At 38.7% G+C, this 19,334-nt stretch overlaps 1 protein-coding gene across 6 annotated transcripts in view; it reads left to right on the top strand.

Moving 5' to 3' along the window:
• RAPGEF6 (Rap guanine nucleotide exchange factor 6) overlaps window positions 1-19,334 on the top strand; it is a 134,862-nt gene that overhangs the window by 29,063 nt on the left and 86,465 nt on the right. For all 6 annotated transcript variants that reach the window (XM_075164552.1, XM_075164548.1, XM_075164549.1 and 3 more), the window contains exons 5-6: window positions 142-225; window positions 14,245-14,314. In XM_075164552.1, the coding sequence (XP_075020653.1) occupies window positions 142-225; window positions 14,245-14,314 (154 nt within the window). The remainder of the gene's footprint in view (window positions 1-141; window positions 226-14,244; window positions 14,315-19,334) is intronic.

Here is a 19,334-nt window from a genome sequence, read left to right on the forward strand (position 1 = left end):
TGGTAGCGTTCTTGGGTTTCCTGTGCACATATCAGATTGGTAGGGTGGTAGATCATTATTTTACTACAGTAACATTTTGGATAATGTATTTTTGAGTTGCTGTAAGAAGAAAGTAGATATCAATGTTTTATTTTCTTACAGCTCAGAAACTATTGCAAGATGCTGGTATATATTGCTTTCTGGATCTGTGCTCATGAAGGATTCCATGTTTTTACCACCTTGCAGGTATGTAAAGTTGTTGTTATTTAAGGTAAGGCAAGATCTTTTTTTTAAATAAATGCTTTCTTATATGACTGTAAATTTTTCACGATTTCAAAATCATTTCTTCATTATTTTGTTTTTCTAACGTTGGATAGTAAAAGAAATGGTCTGCCAATTTTATTTAGATTCCCTTTCACTTTTCCTACATGTTGAAATTTCTGTGTGAAATACTGCACTTGATCGTTTTTAAATCTCATTTGGCTGGATTTTTAGGTTTATAAGAGAAATTGTAGTTGGCTTGTTAACTTGAGGGCCCTTTGAATAATTCGTGTTGTGTAACTGTTTTGAATAGAGTTCCCTGTCTCAAAAAATATGACTGTAGATCACACAGCTTCTACTATTTGGTGGGAGGCTGTATTTAATGGCATATATGATTTTTATGCGAAGCAAGAGAATAGAGGCCAGCAGCATCGGTTACAGAGAGCATATGACAGGAGTCTTGACTGCATCTCATAGTTGAAGCACAGTGACTGTTGTGACATGCTTTCACTGAAGCATGCTGTTTGACTTGAGCTGGACCTTGCTGCACTGTAATACTCTGCTTGACCTTGTACATCACTCAGAAATTTTGCTTCGCTGTATCTTGAAGCTGCATGTTACTTTTTTGTATTCAGGCTGCACTTCTAGGCTGGGCAGGAATGGTTTAAAAAAAAAAAATTTAGACTTGCCTTGGTACCCAGTTTGGATAGTTTTTGATGAGATTAACAAAAGTGCTGCTGCCTCTTACTAAATGAAGTAAAGACTTCCCCCCTGCGTGGTGGTTCTGTGATGGACTCCACCTCCCGTGAGCAGAGGGGCACTGGCTCGCCCCTGCAGCGACTGCTGCCTTTGTGCTCGCCAGCGTGGTCTCCTCTCCCGCCCCTGCGGTCCGCGGTCGCTGCTGGGCTGGAGTAGGACTGCTTCCCTTCCAGCCATAACACAGCGCAATGAGATTACCAACGTAGTGTAAATGTCTTTCCTTTCTTCGCAAATGCACCTATACCGAGGTGTTTATGAAACTCAGATTAAGCAGTGGCACTTTACTCAGCGTGAGTTGACCATGAGTTGATAGACTTAAAAATGTCAACTCCAGCTCAAATGCATTTCCGTATACTTGAATTTCATGGTAAGTACTAATAAGAACATATAGGACTGAATTTTTCAACTCTGTTCTTGGTTAGCTATAGGCTGCGTGTTAAACTCTTAATGCTCCCTGAGTGATTGAAGTTCAACAGTGCCAGAAGTGAGGACATGGCAAGTTGATATTTGCATAAAACCTAGATAAAATTGTTTTACTAAACTTGAGGAGTAAGTCGCTTAAGCGCATCATTAAGGTTTTTGTGCTTTTTTTTTTAAAAAAAAAAAAAGGCAAAACAGATCTGTGGTTGCTAGTTCATAAAATTACAGCTAGTTTTATTATGGATAATGAGGAAAAATAGCTGCTAGACGGTGAAAGGGTCACAGAGTTCTGTTAGATGAAACTGCTGACAGGTTACAGTATACATGGTGTGGTTCCTGGCATGTATTGTCCCCTTATGTAGTGAGATCATGTGAAAAGTAGTAGGATGCACTCCTCTGCTGGAGAGCCAGGTTCTTCCCTGTCCGCATCTTCATTTCAGTGGGGGGAAGAAATGAAAAATTCACGTCAGGGGAGCTTTGATGTGCTAAAGGTTTGAAGAAGAAATGCACACATGTGCAATGAGATAAACTAAAATTTTTGTTAATTAGTTAAGGAGTGCAAAAGGATGCTGAAAATCCTTGAACCTCTTTGTTTCCCCCAATGCTTTTGACTCTGGGGCCACCTGTAAGCTCCTCCTCCCCCTTGCTTCCTCCCTGGGACTCTGGGGCCGTGCACACGGCTGGGGAAGGAGAATTGCTGCTTGGACACGAGAACAGGGGAAGGAAGAGCACAGTTTGCTTTCTGTTTCATTCAAATTAAACACATGCATTGTCCAACCTCAATGTATAATTTAAAATATAATGCTTTCTTGATTTTTTTTTTTAAAATCCCCCCCCCCGTGCTCTATAACAGTGGGATAAACTTAAGTTACTTTCCCCGGTCTGAATACCTCATATAATATTTTTAGTTGAGGGAGCTGCACAGTCACCAATCATTTACAGATTATTTTCATACGAAACAGTGCCTTGGATAATTTAGTAGTATTCTTTTATAATTTTAATTAGCACCATTTTAATTGCATTTAAAGTAATACTTAATGTTATGCATTATTGCTTGTCCCCAACCAAATTCCTGGCTATGCGAGTCATTCTAAAAGGAGGCTTAAATATGTGTTTGTAAGGAAACGCAACATTGCCTTCATTCTCATTGCCTCAGGTATTACAGAGCTATTCTTTTTGATAGGAAACAAAAATAAGTTGTTTGTTTCTGTTTTTTTTACTTTTGCTTAAGCTGTAAGAGTGGAAATGACCCATAGTATACCATTAGGTGTAAATCATGTTTGAAGTACAGTTTTTCTATTTTTGAAAACTTTCTATTCAATGTTGATAGCACAGTAAAGATAATCACCTGAATGGATTGTTGGTTGGTTTGGTGGTTGGATTTTTTTTGTGTGTGGTGGTTTTTTTTTGTCAACCCCCCCTTCCCCCAGCAATATCTCTTGCTGCAGTTTGGTGTTGCTCTGTGCTTTGATTTTTTTTTTAAAAATAATGCCTGACCATCTTGGGCAATATTCTTTACTGTAATAGGAAAAAAATTGTATGAGTTTAAAAGAGGCTATGAAGGGCATTTGTCCATGCAAAGAATTCTTGTTTGATAAAGAACTTGATGCCATGCTCTCTATGCCTAATGAGCATGTATGATCATACCTGTATGATATTAGTGAAATAAACTTTTATGGAAGAGTTGTGTGGGATATTGATTTATCCATGCTTTTTTTTTATTTCCACAACAGGAAAGTGGTGGGCAAGTGTGGGGAATTAAAAGAAAACCACACTTGAAGTGTTCTGAGATTGCTGAAGGAAATGGAGACATCCTTCCAGCCAGTTAGGTTTTTGGTAGGCTTACTGCTGCTCAGACACCAGCATCAGATAAAGCCTAGCTGTGCGATTTGTTGAATATGGTATAAATGTGTCAACACATAAGCAGAGGTGAGTGAGGTTAGAGACAGCTGTCGTCTGCACAAAAGTGATGCTGGAGACTGATGATGGCTTTGAGATGTCCTGGGGGGAAAATGGATGAGGACCAAAATAGAATCCTTAATGTGAGGAAGGTGATAGCTACCAAGGATGAGAATTTAGGCTTTAATCTGGAGACCTCCTAGTGCTTTGAAAAGGTCAAGAGCTAGGTTTGAATAATTGTCATTCTGGAAGAACTGGGTAGACAGAGGCATTTTGTAAAACAGATAATGGTTAGCAAGTGGATTCTAGTTTGAAACTCAATCCTTGTGTATACTTCGTAACATCTCCCACTCCCCAGTTAACTCTTTGTAATGTTGACATGGTAATTTCAATTTTGTATTTGTCCTCTGGAGTATTTGACAAATACTTCACATTTAAAGAACTTCTGTACACTTTAGGGTTCTTTTGCAGGAAATACTGGAACAGTTCTTTATAAAACGTGAGAAGCAGGATATCGGTGTCTTTCAGTTAGAGGAAGCTGGTTTCCTGGGCAATAGAGGGTTTTAAGGCCTCCTTTTCTTGTAAAGTTGTTGGTTTTTAATCTGTTTTACTTGCCAATCATTCTTCAGAATTCAGGATTGTATTATAAACTAACTGCCTAGCAACTTTTGTTTAATAATTATATGAGAAACAGCTGTTACAATTGATTGTTAGTGAGGTACTTTCAATCTCCATAAATAAGACTGGAAGGTGATGATGCTTTACTGACTGTTTCCTGGTACCTCCTCACAATACTTGTCCTTTTTCTGTCATCTGCCTCATGATTACCTTGACAGATAGAAGGAGACTTTAACAGAAAACTGTAAACTTAAACCTGGTTGAGATGTTGGTTAAGCTCTCCTTTTATTGCATGCCTTGTTTCATCCACTACCAACCATTTGGTAGTTTCAGAGTCAACAGAGCTTCAGGGAAACCTTAATTTTCTTCTGCAGATCTTTTTGAAATAAAATATTCTGTAGATTCAAACCTGAAAGAGGCGTAGCCCCACGGAAGGATAAGGAGGTGGGCAGCCACCTCTTTATTGACTTTCTATAAGTATTCAAATGAGTAATGGTTGTAAGCTGTGGCTCACTGTGCTTGAGAAGGGCTTTTTGTTGAACTTGGATGAATTTGTATGCAGGCTGTAATTCAGAAATTGGCTTAAAAATTGGAGGAGTAAAACTTGCAACCAGGTATGATGAATCTAGTCAATATTCTGACACTGATGATCATGATGAGAAAAGCCCTGTAAGATTTTTAGGGGAAGAAGCAGATCAATAGGTAATAACAGGTACAAGGATAGCATAACCTTGATTACTCTATTGCCTGGAGAATGGATTTGTCAATAGATTTGGCATAGTAGGAAAAGAATTTGCATCTAACATGAAAGCGATGCCTGGAACAAAAGAACAGGATTGACGGATTTTGTGGAAGGAAAATCATGTCAGCAAGTTAAAGAGTTTTTGTGTTAACCTTGCTTGTTAATCAAGATAATTCATGTGAACAGGATATTTGAAGGCGATTACTCACAGCAAGATTAGCCATAGGAAGTATATCAAGGGTCTGGAGGAACTTTTGAAGCCAATTATGTGGATGACAGCCTCCTACAGCTGTGAGAATTGAACCTCGAAGGGAAAAATACAAAGTCTTGAAACATTCAAGATGTAGTCTTACTAAAAACAAACACTTCTCTTTTCCAAGCCCTTCCAAGAAATTCAAGAACAGCTCTTCCGAAATCTCAAAAGTGGAAAAAATTGGAATCATTGTCCTATTCAGTTAGTGCATTTCTTGACTAAAAACACTTTCTTTGTCCAAAATGGACTCATGGTCGTTATTATGGTATCTTTTCATGAGTCAATGACTCAATAAGCCATTTCTCTTTCTCTTCTTGGGTAAAAAGAGAAGACAGGAATTCTTGGATCAAGAAAATTGTCATAATGAAAGAGGAACTCCAGTTTTGCATTATGAACAGCGGCTTGGGTTGAAATTTTTTTAGCTTGTTTTGTATTAAGTTATATTAAAATATTGTTATTCATAAATAATATTTTGAAACTTACTGTGACTGTTAATAGTGTTTCAGCCCATTCTATGTGAAGTACCAGAAGCACAGAAAATTCTGTGCTTTTACAGGACTGTCAATGTTGATAAATAAGAATGCAGGATTAAAAACTTGCAATTTGCACAACTTAAATGTTTTGTATTTTAGAAATCTTTAAATTTTGATGTATGTAACTTTGTTTTCAAATATATTTATACCTCAAATGTATCATCTAAAACCAGATCAGTTTTACTTCTACAACCTGTAGCGCTGTTTTCTGCACGCTCTTGTGATTTTGTGCCACTCACTTAAAAAGTGAATGAGCAGCTCAGAGCTCCTGCATTCCCAGCATCTGCCAGTAAAAAGTATACTGGTATTTTTCTCCCACTGATCCTTCCTTTCCAGATTTAACTTTCTTAAATACTGCTTTCTGCTTAGAGTGTACCTGCTGTATCCAAGCTCTGTCCCAGTGCTCCTTACCCTCTGCTATTCCTCTTCTTTCTCGTCTCCATCCCATTCTCTGCCGTTTGAGTCCTGATGGCTATAGGGTGGAATATTGCTTTTCCCCCATCAGCTGCCAAGGTCTAGATACATATGTGTGCCAGTATACTGCTGTGTACAGTAAATACAATTTTTGACAAACTTGCAGTTGCCAATAAGATTCTGAATTGTGATGCTGGTTAAAACAATTGTAATTTAAATCTCTTACTGTTTGTGTGACTGTAAAAATTGTAGAGGTCTTAGGATGATACTCTGTCAATGTGTGTTTGCTTCACACTTGAAAGCTTTTTGCAACTAACTGTTGTAGATTATTTTTCTGCTTTAGAAAGACAGCTTGAGGCTTACGTCCCTGGGCTTATCAAGACTAGATAGATTTTATATTCACTGCTGGATAGGAAGCAGTGGTTATTCAGTGCATCTGTGGCTCTAAATGAGGTGCTGTTTTCCCTGGGTATTTCTGTAAGTGGCGGCTGTAACGTAGCATTGCCTGACAGCCAGTAAGTAAACTGACACTGTAATACAATTTGGGAATGCTACCAATAAATGTATTTTGTAAAGCTAATTAATTCAGATATGGTTGTTCATATTGAAATTCTTCTGGCAGTGCTAGCGCTGTGATGAAAATACTCTGAGGAAAAAGGGAATGTGGATGAGAAAAGGCAATGCATTGGACAGAGGCCGTGGGTCCTGGTATCCCAAAGTGCAGCTCCTCAGACTGGAGGTGCTGCTGTTGAGTAAGGGCTGGGAAGGTGTCGCAAACTAAAAGAAAGTGGTGCATCTTTTTTTGAACAATCTTCTAGGAACCAAAAGAGTACATAATATAGAAAGACTGTATTCAGACCTGTCACAACTCAATGACCAAATAATCTTGTCCACAGCTCCCTACCCCACAGTAATTTCCTTTTGTTCCGTTCGTGGTTTCTTACAAGAGCTGCCCTATAGAGGTTTTATAGAGTGCAAGGGATGCTGATTGCACCACAGAAATAGTTTTTTATTGGCTAAACTAAAAAAGTGCAAGAAATATGTAATTGGAAGCAAACGGTAGTGTGCGGTTTGTTTATATCTAAAAAATAATTTTACTGAGACTATCTAGTCACATGGCCTGGAATAGCTGCACAGCTTCACAGAAAGTGGTAGGTAAGATACAGGCCACCTCAAAGCATCATTGTCTTCAGAGTGTAAAATAATTAGTATAGACATCTTGAGCTTGCAGCCTGCAAATCACGTAGCATGTTATGCAGCCCCCAAAATCATTCTCAATTAAACCTTGCAGCAAGCTTAAGAGGTAAACCTGCTAAATGTTGTTGCTATTGAAAGCTAGTGCAAAAATGGTTTTTGATGACTGGGCATTAATTGAAACCAGTATTTTGCATTCACCCATGAATCTTGTGGTTTCAGGTTTCCTTTCAACCATTTTCTGATGGAGTTAAGTGTTCTAATATTTTTATAATTAAGTTACTTTGAAATGCTCAGGACTTGCACAGCATATAGTATCTTGAAAACCCCACCACCTGCATTTGCTGAAACTTTTGGTCTGCGCTCATGTAACTTTTTCCCCCGTCTCCTTACTCTGTTTTGCAAATAGAGTGCATTTGGGGCTGCTCAGCAGTGTGCAATGGCATGGGAAATGCTGCAAACTGCTGCAAGGACTCCTGACGGTACCGTGCTGACTGTCACTCTGCACGCTCCAGAAAGGGAGCCGAGAGACTCCCCAGCAGCCCAGATTTTCAGATGATGGTCGATCTGAGAAAAACCTAGAGAAATTAAGACCTCCATGCAGATGCCCGGAAAAACAAGTTATTCCTGTGAGGATTTTTAGTGTCTGTTACAATCATCTGCCATGACTGCAATGTAAGGAGGGCAGATTCTGCCTTCTCTATCCACGCTCAGCGTGGCTGTGTTACTGCTGATTATGCGGCTATGCAGGTTTTCCCCTCTTTGTTACTTCCCAGCCAATGACAAGGAATTTAAGTGTAAAATTACATTTTTGGAGTATTTAGATTGGGGTTTAATAATACTAATGGCTGTTCCAAGCCATTCATAATATACTTGTATAGTACATTCAGTGGTAACTGAATGGGTTTTATCTTGGATCCGAACAGCAGCTACATTGCAGTAGATGTCCTGGGTGTTTGCTGGAACAGCTGTTTTGCACAAGAGGCACTCTTTGGGGAGAGGAAAAATGAAATGCATTTCAAATGAAGGGTGAGCCCTGTCTTGTGGAAAAAAAAAACATTTTCATCTGTTAAACAAACAAACAAACAAACATGTCCATTTCTTATGCAACTTGTCTCTTCCAGGCCAAGTTGTGCGCTTCTGTGCAAAATGTTTTTGCATTGGAGAAATACAGCCAGGTTACTGGATGCGTGGGGTCACGGGGTTCTCTTTGCAGTGGCAGAAAGTACAATTTGTCTTCACCTTTATGTTCCTAAAAGCAGCCTGACAGGCAGTTTGAGAGACAAGTATATTCATAAGAACAAAATATCTGCAAAAATTGCAAACCCTTTGTTTGTTATACTGATATCGGTGTCCTAGCCCAGTCCTACATGTAATACAGTACCGAGTATTACTGCAGATAGCTTTATCAGCAATCAGATAACTCTGCATTATTGATACCAACTTATACAGACAGGATAATTTCATGATTTTGTAGTTCCTGGAAAATACAGAACAAATCTTAAAGTGCCTGAAATCTTGTTGTTGAGGGCTTTGATGTGTGAAATATCTGAAAATATTGTTTCAGGATGTAGGAGAATATTGTAAATTTGACAATGCCTGCTAATTAGTGTTCAAACAAATAATAAGGCATTCGATCTCAGTCTCCATCTGTTTGTAGGTTGAAAGCTTTTCAGGACAGGTTTTCAGGACAGGCTGTGTTTTTACCTTTACAATATGTACTGTATTTTGAGTATTGCATAATGAGAAACCATCAGTATAGTTTCAGCATATTGATATCAAGAAATTCTCAAGTTAAATGTGATTGTCATTCCTTAAATTTGTCAGTCTTGAAATTCCAGATGTATTTCAGCACCAAATACTCAGGTCGCTTAACAGCTGGATATTAAGCATTTTTAAATACTTGTGTTTAGAAAGCTTTAAGTGTTTCTATACATCCTATTTAAAGAACTACTTTATTATGTTCAAAATATATTGGAGTCCTTTGTAGGTAGTTTGCTTTGTAAAAGCAAGATTTGTTACAACAGCTCCAGTGCTTTAAAGACGTTTTAAAGCCCTTCCTCCTGTATATTGTTAGGTTGTGTTAAAATGCCAGTATTTTGGAGAGTGGACATGAGTTTGAAACCTGGAGTATTTTCAACTATCAAAGGATCTCTCCAGTGAACAACTTTGTTCCATCCCCTATGTCAGTAAAGTCAAGCGTATACTCAGGTGCTTGCACGTTTAAGATTTTAGAGTTCGGCTCTGCAGTCGTGGAGGGTTTTCTCTGTGTTAGGAAATCATGCAGTGGAAAAGGGACGGATGAACCGAGTGAAACAGCTGATACTGAGAACCGTGTTATTTGCTGTTACGGGTTTTCTCGTTTCAGTAGCTCTAGTCTGATCCCATGGCCTGAGCACCCATTAGTGGTTGGTATATGGTATCATGCCAGTTTAACTTACATTCCTTTCTCACATGATGCAATTGCTTAAGCATTTTTAATTATGAATAGCAGTGAATCAGGAGGAAAACAAGGTTTCTTGCAAATGAGGCATCCATAAATCAAGGATAAACAAAGCTGCATTTGGGTTGTGGAAGACGTTTTTTCCCATGATAGTGTTGCAAGCCAGCGAGTGAGTGTCTGAAAATTAATGATGCAGATGTAATAGGTGAATATTAAGTGACAGGAGCATACAATAAAATTACTAAAAAAAAAAAAAAAAAAAAAAGAAGCATAATGTAGTTTATAGTACTGACCTTTCCGGGCTTCCAACAGTAGGAAGCTATAGAATAATGATGTTAAAATATGTGTGATTAAATATACAGATCGAGCAAAACTTTAATTGTTGGATCATTTAAAACTATAACGGTTATACCTTTGGTAGTATGTCCTTTGGCTGTATTGCTTAAATTACATTAGTTTCATGTTTTCTGTCACTCTCAGTATTTGTATTAGTTTAAATTCTTCATTAGATTATTTTTCCCGCTCTCTGCTTGAAAGCATTAAAGCGCACGTAACATGCTGTACCTTAATGAGGCTTTCCCACTTTTCTTCCGTATCTCACCACATACGACATCAAGAGGACTTAGCGTTTAGGGATGTGTTTACGGTTGGAGAAGCTGCTCGGTGGTTTGCAAGCAGAGATGCTGATGGCCAGCTGAATTGGGCTTGGTGGATCAGACCTCCCCAGGGAGCAAACCTGGCCCCATGAAGTGACTTCCATGCTCACGGTCTCGTGGGAATGTGGTGGTCTCTTGAAGTGCTGAGTTGGGTGACCAGCTGAAAGATGAAGGTCTTGCAAGCAACACCACGAGTTCTTGGCACTGCAGCAAAGGATGAATTAGTCCCAAAAGAAAAGATTGCCTATCTCTTCTGGAATTAGATGTACAACTTTTCAGAGCTCTCTTCTTTGAGAAGCAGCATGTTTCAGATTTGGGTGGGTGTTTAATGGCCAACTAAAGACTTCTCAAAGAAATTTCTTGTCACAGAAATGTTCCTTCTCCTTTGGAAGAATGCTCCGCACAAAAGCTTGCTCTTGTCTTTCCAACGCTTTGTTCAACTTAACCTTTTCCATCCTCATACACTTTGACACTGAAATCAGTTAATCTCTTAAGCGTTTTCATACCTTTGTAAGTACTGTACTGTTAATTTTTCTAATGTAAATATTTATTAACTAGAAGATGGCAGGTTTAATACTAAACATGACTAAGTGACTCCAAAACCTAATAATTCTGTTCTTTTACTGTCACAGTGCTCATTATTAATTAAATTAATGCTTGAAATTATTTCTTAAAAAGAAAAAAGTGGGTAACTGCTGATTACCTGAAATTTCCACAAAGTCTTTAACCATCACTTCAAAGCAGATTTAGATGACTCTGGGGCTGTTATGGTGCTGCTTGCTCCTCCTCTCTCTCTCTCTCTTTCTCTTGGATGTGCTCGCACTCTGCTTCTGCCTATTTTTAATTTTTCCTAATGTATTCAACTGAACTAGTTAAGACTCTAATTCTGTGACAATAAACCAATAAAGGAAATAGTTGAACTTTAATGTTGATTAATGGTCTTTAGTTTTAAAAAAAAACCAAACTGTCACAAATGTCGTACATTACCACCTTCTATGAGTTAGACAAATACGTGTGCATCTTTGCTTACGTATTTGCTAATGATATTTTCTTGTTGCCTGTTATTAATGTTAGTGGATGTTACTACTGAAGAGTCTTCCCTGGTGAATGGTTTCAGGGCTGAGTTTCTGTTTGTTCTAAACATTTTATTGTGTAATTTTACAAGACAATTAGGAACGAACATCGTTTTGAAGCCTTGATTAGAATTGGCAGGTTAGTGAAATGTACTGATGTCAGCAAACCTCCTAAATATTAGAGAAGCTACACATTTGTATTCTAGAGAAAAATATGGAGTAAGTCATTAAGAAAGTCAAAATCCATGTTTCTAAAACACGGGTATGTTAATTAAGAAGAATGTTTTAAAAATACCCATTTTCAATGTGGTGGTTATGGCTGGGGAAAAACCACATGACGCATCCTCTTTTTGAAGGAGCTCTGTTGTGGTATAATCGATATAACATCCCATGATGTGCACCAGGAAATAATTAAACTTGACCTCTTGACTTGTAAATATGAGTAGTTTATTCTTTAGGATTAGAAGGGTGGGTTTTGTCTTTAGAACATAATCCTTTTCTGAGTGTTCGGTTGTTGTAAAGTGCTTGATGGACCAGAAATGATAGTGCCAAGAGCTTGACCTTTGTTACAAGCGGTGTTCTTTTTCCTGGCATTATTGTTTACTGCCATTACTTAATTAGGAAATGTTGCAACATAAGCAGAGGGGAGCTTGACAGTAGCTGAATTTCATGGATGTGTTTATGTAAAACAAACCAAAAAGAAAACAACCCTCCCTCAACCTCCAGTAGTTTGATAAATTGTTGTTATACAATAAAAATATGGTGCTTGAACAACCTTCACCAGAAAATTGTAGCTTTTTCCAAACTACTGGGGATATGGCAATAGTAGTAATCTTTTTTTGAGATAAAACCGATAAAGATTATTTCTGTTTTTCAAAAGCTGCAAAAACTGAATCTTCCAGTTGCACATAATTTCTTAGAATTTTGTTTGGGGGGGGGCGGAATCTATTATCTTTAGTTTTCTGTTGTGTGGAATAGAATTGGAACAGTTTATTGCAAATGATACCTTAGCAAAGTTGGTTTCGCTTTGGTTTTTGGTTTATGGAGAAATCATAACAAGGAATTTCAGTTCGCCTCAAAATTAGAGCTTACATTAAGCTTACATGAAAAACGACATTTCTGTATTTTCTGAACTAAATTAACTTTGTTGTAATAGTTGGAGTACTTTGGCCATTCTTTTTGATATATTGCAAATATACAAGACTATCATGTGCTATGTGGAAAAAGTATGAAAGACATGAAAATTTTAGCTATGAGTTACTTACTATAGATGTGTGAAAATGCCAGTTTTCCGTGTGAAACTTGTGCTTCTCCGGCCTGCTATAGCATGGGGTGAGAAAATTTCAGTTGTCATTTATGACTCCGTGGCAATCATGTAATCTGAAGATTTCCCCCCCCCCCTTCCCCCCAGCAGACCATTAGGAAAATCGAAACTTGACAGTTTAAACTGCTGTGCTCTTTGAATTGTAATACTTTATCCTAACCAGATTACACTGATAATTTCTTTGTTGGAATAATCTGAAGCTTCACTTGAATAACTTCACAGTTTAGTTGCCTAAGTTCGTTTCCTGAAAATGCACAGAAGTTTTTGCATGCTCCCCTAATATGTAGTTTATAAGCACGAGTCTTTTGAATCTTTTCTACAAAGTGGTTGTGTTTCAGTGGATATTTGCTGTACAGATGACCGTGTATGTAACTCAATGTTTGTGTGGCTGAAGTTTCAGATGTACTTTCCAAACAGAACCTTAATGAAAACAGATGGAGCTGACCCACTTTTTTAGGATTTGTCTCCTCACTTGTCTTAGCCTCCTTTTAATTCACACGTTAATCTCTGCCATGAGTTAACTGATTCTTCAGTTATTTCACCTGCTGATACGTGTTAAAACGCGATTGCTGTTAACAGTCTGAGTTTGTAACACAGCAGCTACCACTACTAAACTGCTAATCCAGCCACGATGCTGTTAATCAAGTAGTGTTTTTTCTAATTTGATGTCCGCACAGGATCGCTTTCACTTGAGCTTGGTTGAGTGGGGTAGGTCGAGCATACCTAACCCAAGCTAACAGGTCTGTGAAGACAAACTTACTTAACATGTGAAGCCAGATATTTTCAATTCCAGGTGCTACTACAGTCACAAATTAAGGGATTTAAGAGGTTATTGGTCTGTAACACAGCCCACACCCCCCAGCAGTATCTAGCTCAGCTCTCTTTTGCTGGTAGTTCCAGCACCCTTAGATCTGCTTGCGTGGTACCTTCTCCAGAGTTGATTCCCCTAAAGTCATCTCTGTTCTTAGATGTCCTGAAGGTACTCGCCTTTCAGAGTCAATCAGCTGAAGCGCATCAGATTGCTTTTAGCCTCTTTCCTTAGTCGCTGCATTACACTGCCCATCACGTTTTGTTGCATTTGTGTTTTTTCATATTTCTTAAACAGAACCCGTCATGATGATAAGCTCCTTGTAATGGTACAAGAAGCAACATAAAGACAGAGGTCACAAGTTCACATTCAGTTTTAGAGAAGAGGTTCTCTGTCCTCCCGTTTGCTGGGAGGATGAAGGGGTGACATGGAGTTGAGGGAACTCTCATTAAAAATGCTGTGTGCAAAGAATTACTTTGGAGTTTTTGGAATTTATGTATATTTGTTTTTACAAAGCCTGTTTAATGCTTAATTAACATTTACTGAAGTTTTCTTGTCAACACTGAAATGCATTGTGAGTGGTTTTGAGTATCTGCAAGTAATAATTTTACAAAATAACATTCTTTATATTTAGGCTTTACATAGCAGGCTATGATGAGAGGTGCTGAGTAAATGAAAAAAAATTATGGTAATGGTACTATCTGTTTAGAATTTTTCACACAATAATTTTCATCAATTTTTCTTTGTCCTTTTTTATTTTTAAGGATATTGTAACATGTACTATTGCCAATTATTTTTATTACTGAAAAGGTAAATAGGCTGTTCATCTTATTCTTTTTTGTTTGCTTTTTTCCCCATCCCACTCTAGTTTTGGCAAGCAGTCTGGAGGAAAACGAGGATGCGAATGTATCATACTGGAGCCTTCAGAAATGATTGTGGTAAGACAGATTTTTCAAATGTATTTAAATCTATTGCTGGTTTCAGCAAATTCTTTCTGTTTTATAGAAGAAAGCTTATTGTAAAGTATTCTATAAAATTGCAGCAAAATTGCCTTGATTTCAATTATACCTATGGCTGCTATCGTAACAGCAATAGCTATGTAAATTTAATCTACATGGGTAAATGATGATGATGATTAGGTCATTCTTTCTAAAATTATGCTTACTTGAGTTTCAAAAGCCTACCAGTTATGGCTGAGTTGAGCATTCCTGAGTCAGGCAACGATAGACAGCTATCTTGAATATTTTATTTATGTCTCCACCCCCTCATTGCTTTTTGCCGGCCGTGCCAGCTGTGCTGGGTCTGGTAGGAAAGGCTCTCTTACTCCTAGCCTTTGCAGTTCCACACAGAGTGAGGCTTTTAGTTAAGAGGAGAAGGAACATAAGAGTACTTAGCCAAGCTTGAAGGATAAGGTTTTCAGCTTAGTTGTCATTGACCTTTTCCATGTCCAGCTTTTCTTCTGCTTCTTCAGAATACTTACTAATATTGCCAAGTTCATGTGTACTTATAGGTTGTAACTCAGTCCCAGGTTGACGCACATACACTGTCAGCAGCTGGAATATTAGGATTGCTTTTCCATAGTGCAGACCGACGTACCTTACTAGCGTGGCTGAGGACTCAGGAAGATCTATTTCAACTTTGATCTTATGAGATGCTGCTAATGGAGCTGGAACAAAAATGTTTGTTGTTCTGAGAAGCCACGTGTCTGTTAAGCAGGCTTAGATCTCCAAACTGCAACTCATTTAGCTTCCTTGTGTCTAGATACAGTAACATTAAAACTAATATTTGATGTCTCTTACTCATTGAGTGTGTGAAAATCCAGCTTGTATGAGAAATTGGTTCTCGCAGTATGCTAACAGCCGTGGACGTCAGAGATGTCCTGTACCGAATACGCTTGCTGTCCTTTGTGCCATTCTTTCTGTGCAGTGTCAGTCTGATTTGCTGATGGGCTTTGAGAGCATCAGTCATACGCTCTTTGCTGTAGCAGATGTTTTAAGCCACAGTCTGCTGTGTCATGAAGTAAGCACAGGTAAGAGTGCAAGAAGCCTATCTCAGTCCTCTGGAGTGAAATAGTTCATTTGTGTATTTCCAATTATCCAGTCTCTTCTCAAAGCTGGAGTTTTGGGGAAGAGATTTATGCCTTGAGGGATGCCTCAGGACTGTTGGGTGACAATATGTGCAGCCATGTCACGTGAATGCCCCAGGCACTCTGGTTTGCCACTGCTGCTTTGCATTTTTGCCTGTTAACTGCTGCTGCCAAGGATTTGGTGTGACGAGTACACGGATGTCCGCTGCCTGGGGTGAGCTGAGCCTTGCACCTCAGCGCTCCTGGCATCTTGTAGCGCAGAATGACAAACAAACACGTATCCAATCATACATAGACCTTTTGTATCTCTGTAATCCTTCAAGTTGATGTAACAGAGAGAAGAATTTGGTCTGTTTGGACCAATTTCACTAACAAACCAATTACACAACTCTTAGCTTCTATAACTGGTGTTGCAGACGTTACCAGACCTGGTGTGCTGCTTCCTACAAACACTTAGTAGATGGTGATGCCGCTGCCGTTTGCAGCAGGAACAGTCTGAAGTGTGCATGGGAAGCGTGCGACTTTCCTTACGGGGCTGGCTGTGACTCACTCACTGCAAGTGCATCTGCAAGTTTACAGCAAATATATTCCACGGGCAAAATATGTGATAATGTGAAATTCTTAGGCAATACCAACATCCTTGTTGGGCCTTATCACCTTTGTTGAGAAAAAAAAAAACACCCCAAAAAACCAAAAAAAACCCAACAAAAAAAACCCAAAAAACCCCAAGAAGATGCAAACAAAAAGAGTAGCTTCTTTGTAGTGTGTACTACCGGAGAGAAAATGACCTTATTAAAATATTTTATGAGGAAACTAGAGAGTTTTGTGTGTGTCTAGCTTGAGTAGCTAAAACCGTGATGAGTTTTTTCTCAGAGGAGCCCACTGTCACAGTCTTTGGAGAAGCCAGCGTTGGCCATGTCAGCAACGTCAAATGCTGCCAGTTGTTCCTGCAGACAAATGCACAACCTGGACAACTGTCCTCTGTATTTTAAACCTCTTGAACTTTCTGTAATTGTAGTTAAATCCCACTGAGAATATAGAGATTATAGAGATACCTGAAAGTACCTTAAATCCTTTTCTGGAACTTCACTATATTTTTCTGCAGGAAAATCAGAGAACTGAAAGTGCAAAGTTGTTTCTTCATTATTTTTATGTTCATGTTTTACAGGTAAATGTAGCTAAAGGTACTCTTAACTGTCAGTTTTCTAGGTATGACTTCAAATGGGGTGAGAGAAAAGCATCAGTGTGGTGGCATGCACCTTGCTAGTGATCTGCATTGACACAAGGTGTACTTGAATTTCATTTTCCTGATTAATTCTTATTAATTTATCCTAATTCTTTTATTTGCTCTCTCTTGTTTTTTAATTTACAGCATACTAATGAGGTTTAATACATAATGAATATTTATCTTCAAGCAGAAGAATTAGCTACTTTAATGTAGTTAAAGAACACCATCGTTCTCTGCTGCTGACAGATTTTTTTTTTAAATTCTTTCTCTTCCTCTTTCTTTTTAGAATGTAAATCAGTTTTGTAGAGGGAATCCTCTGGGAACTGACCCATTTTAAAGGCCATAAAATGTGGTCAACTTAAGTTAATGAGGATAACAGATAGTGTGTGAATGGGCATTGTAGCTCATATTTTTGGAGGCTGAGCAATCTGTTGAATTAATAATAGGTCCATTTATCACTTAAGAAAATGGCCCAGAATTGCAGCATATCTGGATGTACTGAAGTCTCCTTTCTGTTGTTCCTTGGTGCTTTCATTTTCTTCTTCAGATCTAAGCATAAGATTTCAGAAGAGCAGTGTGATATTTAGAGGTGGAAAATATTACATTGCTGGCACGGACTGCAGAGTGAAGTTGAGGAGAGTCCTACGATCCTCCTCGATTTTTACGCGGCAGCAAGTGCTGTGGGTGAGGCTGGCTGCATGGAAGCATTCTGCTGCTGCCAGTATTCGAGGTTGATAAAAACAACACCCTTGATTAGAAACTAGCCAGTTAACACGCTATTCCAGACTTCTTGTAACATATTGAAAATGAAATAATACGAAGAAGTCTACGGGGCAGCAGTCTCCACCTGACCCGGTGGCATGTTGATCAGCCTGGTCCCCCCGCTGCCGCGATGGCACGGGGAAGCGGTCCTCCCTCTGTTCCCACGCTGGGGTCCGGCTCGCAGCATCCGCAGAGGTGCTGAATTCCTCTGGAGGGGTGTTCATCCCGCTCGGGGGGTTGTGAGGAGGTTGAATTGCTCTCTGCCAACAGACATTTTTAGTTTTAACCAGGTGAAAGCACAGCTGAGTGATGAGCAGTGCGAGGGAGCCCTGGCCTCTCTGTCCTGTTAACGTGCAGCATATCAAAACCCATTTGTATACGTTCTTGCAAATCATAAGCATAAACAATCTGATGGTCAGCTGGACTCAAAATACTGATTGTGCTGGTGGTACTCAATTGGGGTCTGTCCTGGGTTTCTGATTTTTGTTTTGTTTTTGTCAGCAGCAGTGGCATTAACCGAAGGAAGCAGGTGGTCTCAGTTCTTGAGTTGCCACTAGCAGTTGGTTGTTTTGCCTTTGTGCTAACAAATAATGTATTTATGCTCACTTCTTAGTTTTCAGTTAGAATTGTGGAAGAAGAATAATTTCATCTTACAGTGAGTGTTGGTTTTACTTCAGTCTTAAAAATACCTATTCAGTTTGGGACTTCTTAATAAGGGTCATTGGTATTGGAAGAGTCATTGTCTGGCCACTTCAGCGGGCCCTCAGTGTCCAGGATTGTTTTATTGGAGAAACTCAGCACTTGTTTTAGTTTCTATGATCCTATAAGATTGAACGCAGAGAAGAAAGGAAATAATGCATTTATTGAAGGAGCTCATGTACTGTAGCACATGTACAAAAATTAAAAATGAAATCAACACAATTTTGGTTAGTTTATAGAGTATCTCTGTACGAAACTAAACTTCCTTACTTCTGGAAGCCTTCTGTATAATTTGAGAGCAACATTATTGCTAACTAGAAATCCATATTTCATGCTAGGTGAAGAAGGGCTTCTATATCCAGTGTCTTACTACTTTTTTTGAGGATACTGAATGGCCTGTTTAAAAGGATTTTTTTGTTGTTTTTTTTTTGTCTGCCTGCATGCCTTGTATTTTTTTACATCCTTATACCATCGTGCTTACAGCAACACTGCTATTAGATACCTTTGCTCATTGTCCTATGCCTTTGCAGACAGGTACTAAAATTCTAGTGAGAAGTGTGGTTGTCCCTTGCTAGGGGAACTCTGCTCTTCTGCTTTCTTTTTTGATAACACTGTGGTGTGAGGTTCACTCTTCTTTTCTTAACTAGTGTGTCTTTAACCTATGTTGTCAATGTACATTTTTCTCTATGGAATTAAAAATAACCCACAAGGCAAGCCCAGCTGCTTGCACCTTCCTCTGACCTCAGATAGACTTAGCTGTTTGGAAAAAGCAATGTGGAAAGTAGATGTGATCTTGCTGTTGTGATGGTTTAGATATTCTGGTTACTTTCTTGTTCCTGTCTGTTAAGTCTTTCTGGTTTTCATTCCTTTATACCTTTTGAATTGTAATTTTGAGATAATTTACCCAAGTATGTGAAGTGAGGGCTGCATAAGACCACACAGAGGTTCTCCTCCTGTTCCAGTACTAAAGTCTTACGTTTAGGTTTTTCAAGTGAAATTGGGGGGAGGGGGAGAATAAAAAAATCATTGAGGACAGTAGAAACTCCTATACAGTAAATGTATTGTAGAGGAGCTTCTTGACTGGCTGCAGCCTATTTGCATGCATGTCTGTTCTGCTTCCTGCTAGGAGATATTTTTCCAAAACATCAAAAGGAAATGGGAAAGGATGGGACTGCTTTTTATA

This window comes from Calonectris borealis, chromosome 15, assembly GCF_964195595.1.
Source record: "Calonectris borealis chromosome 15, bCalBor7.hap1.2, whole genome shotgun sequence".
Taxonomy (NCBI): domain Eukaryota; kingdom Metazoa; phylum Chordata; class Aves; order Procellariiformes; family Procellariidae; genus Calonectris; species Calonectris borealis.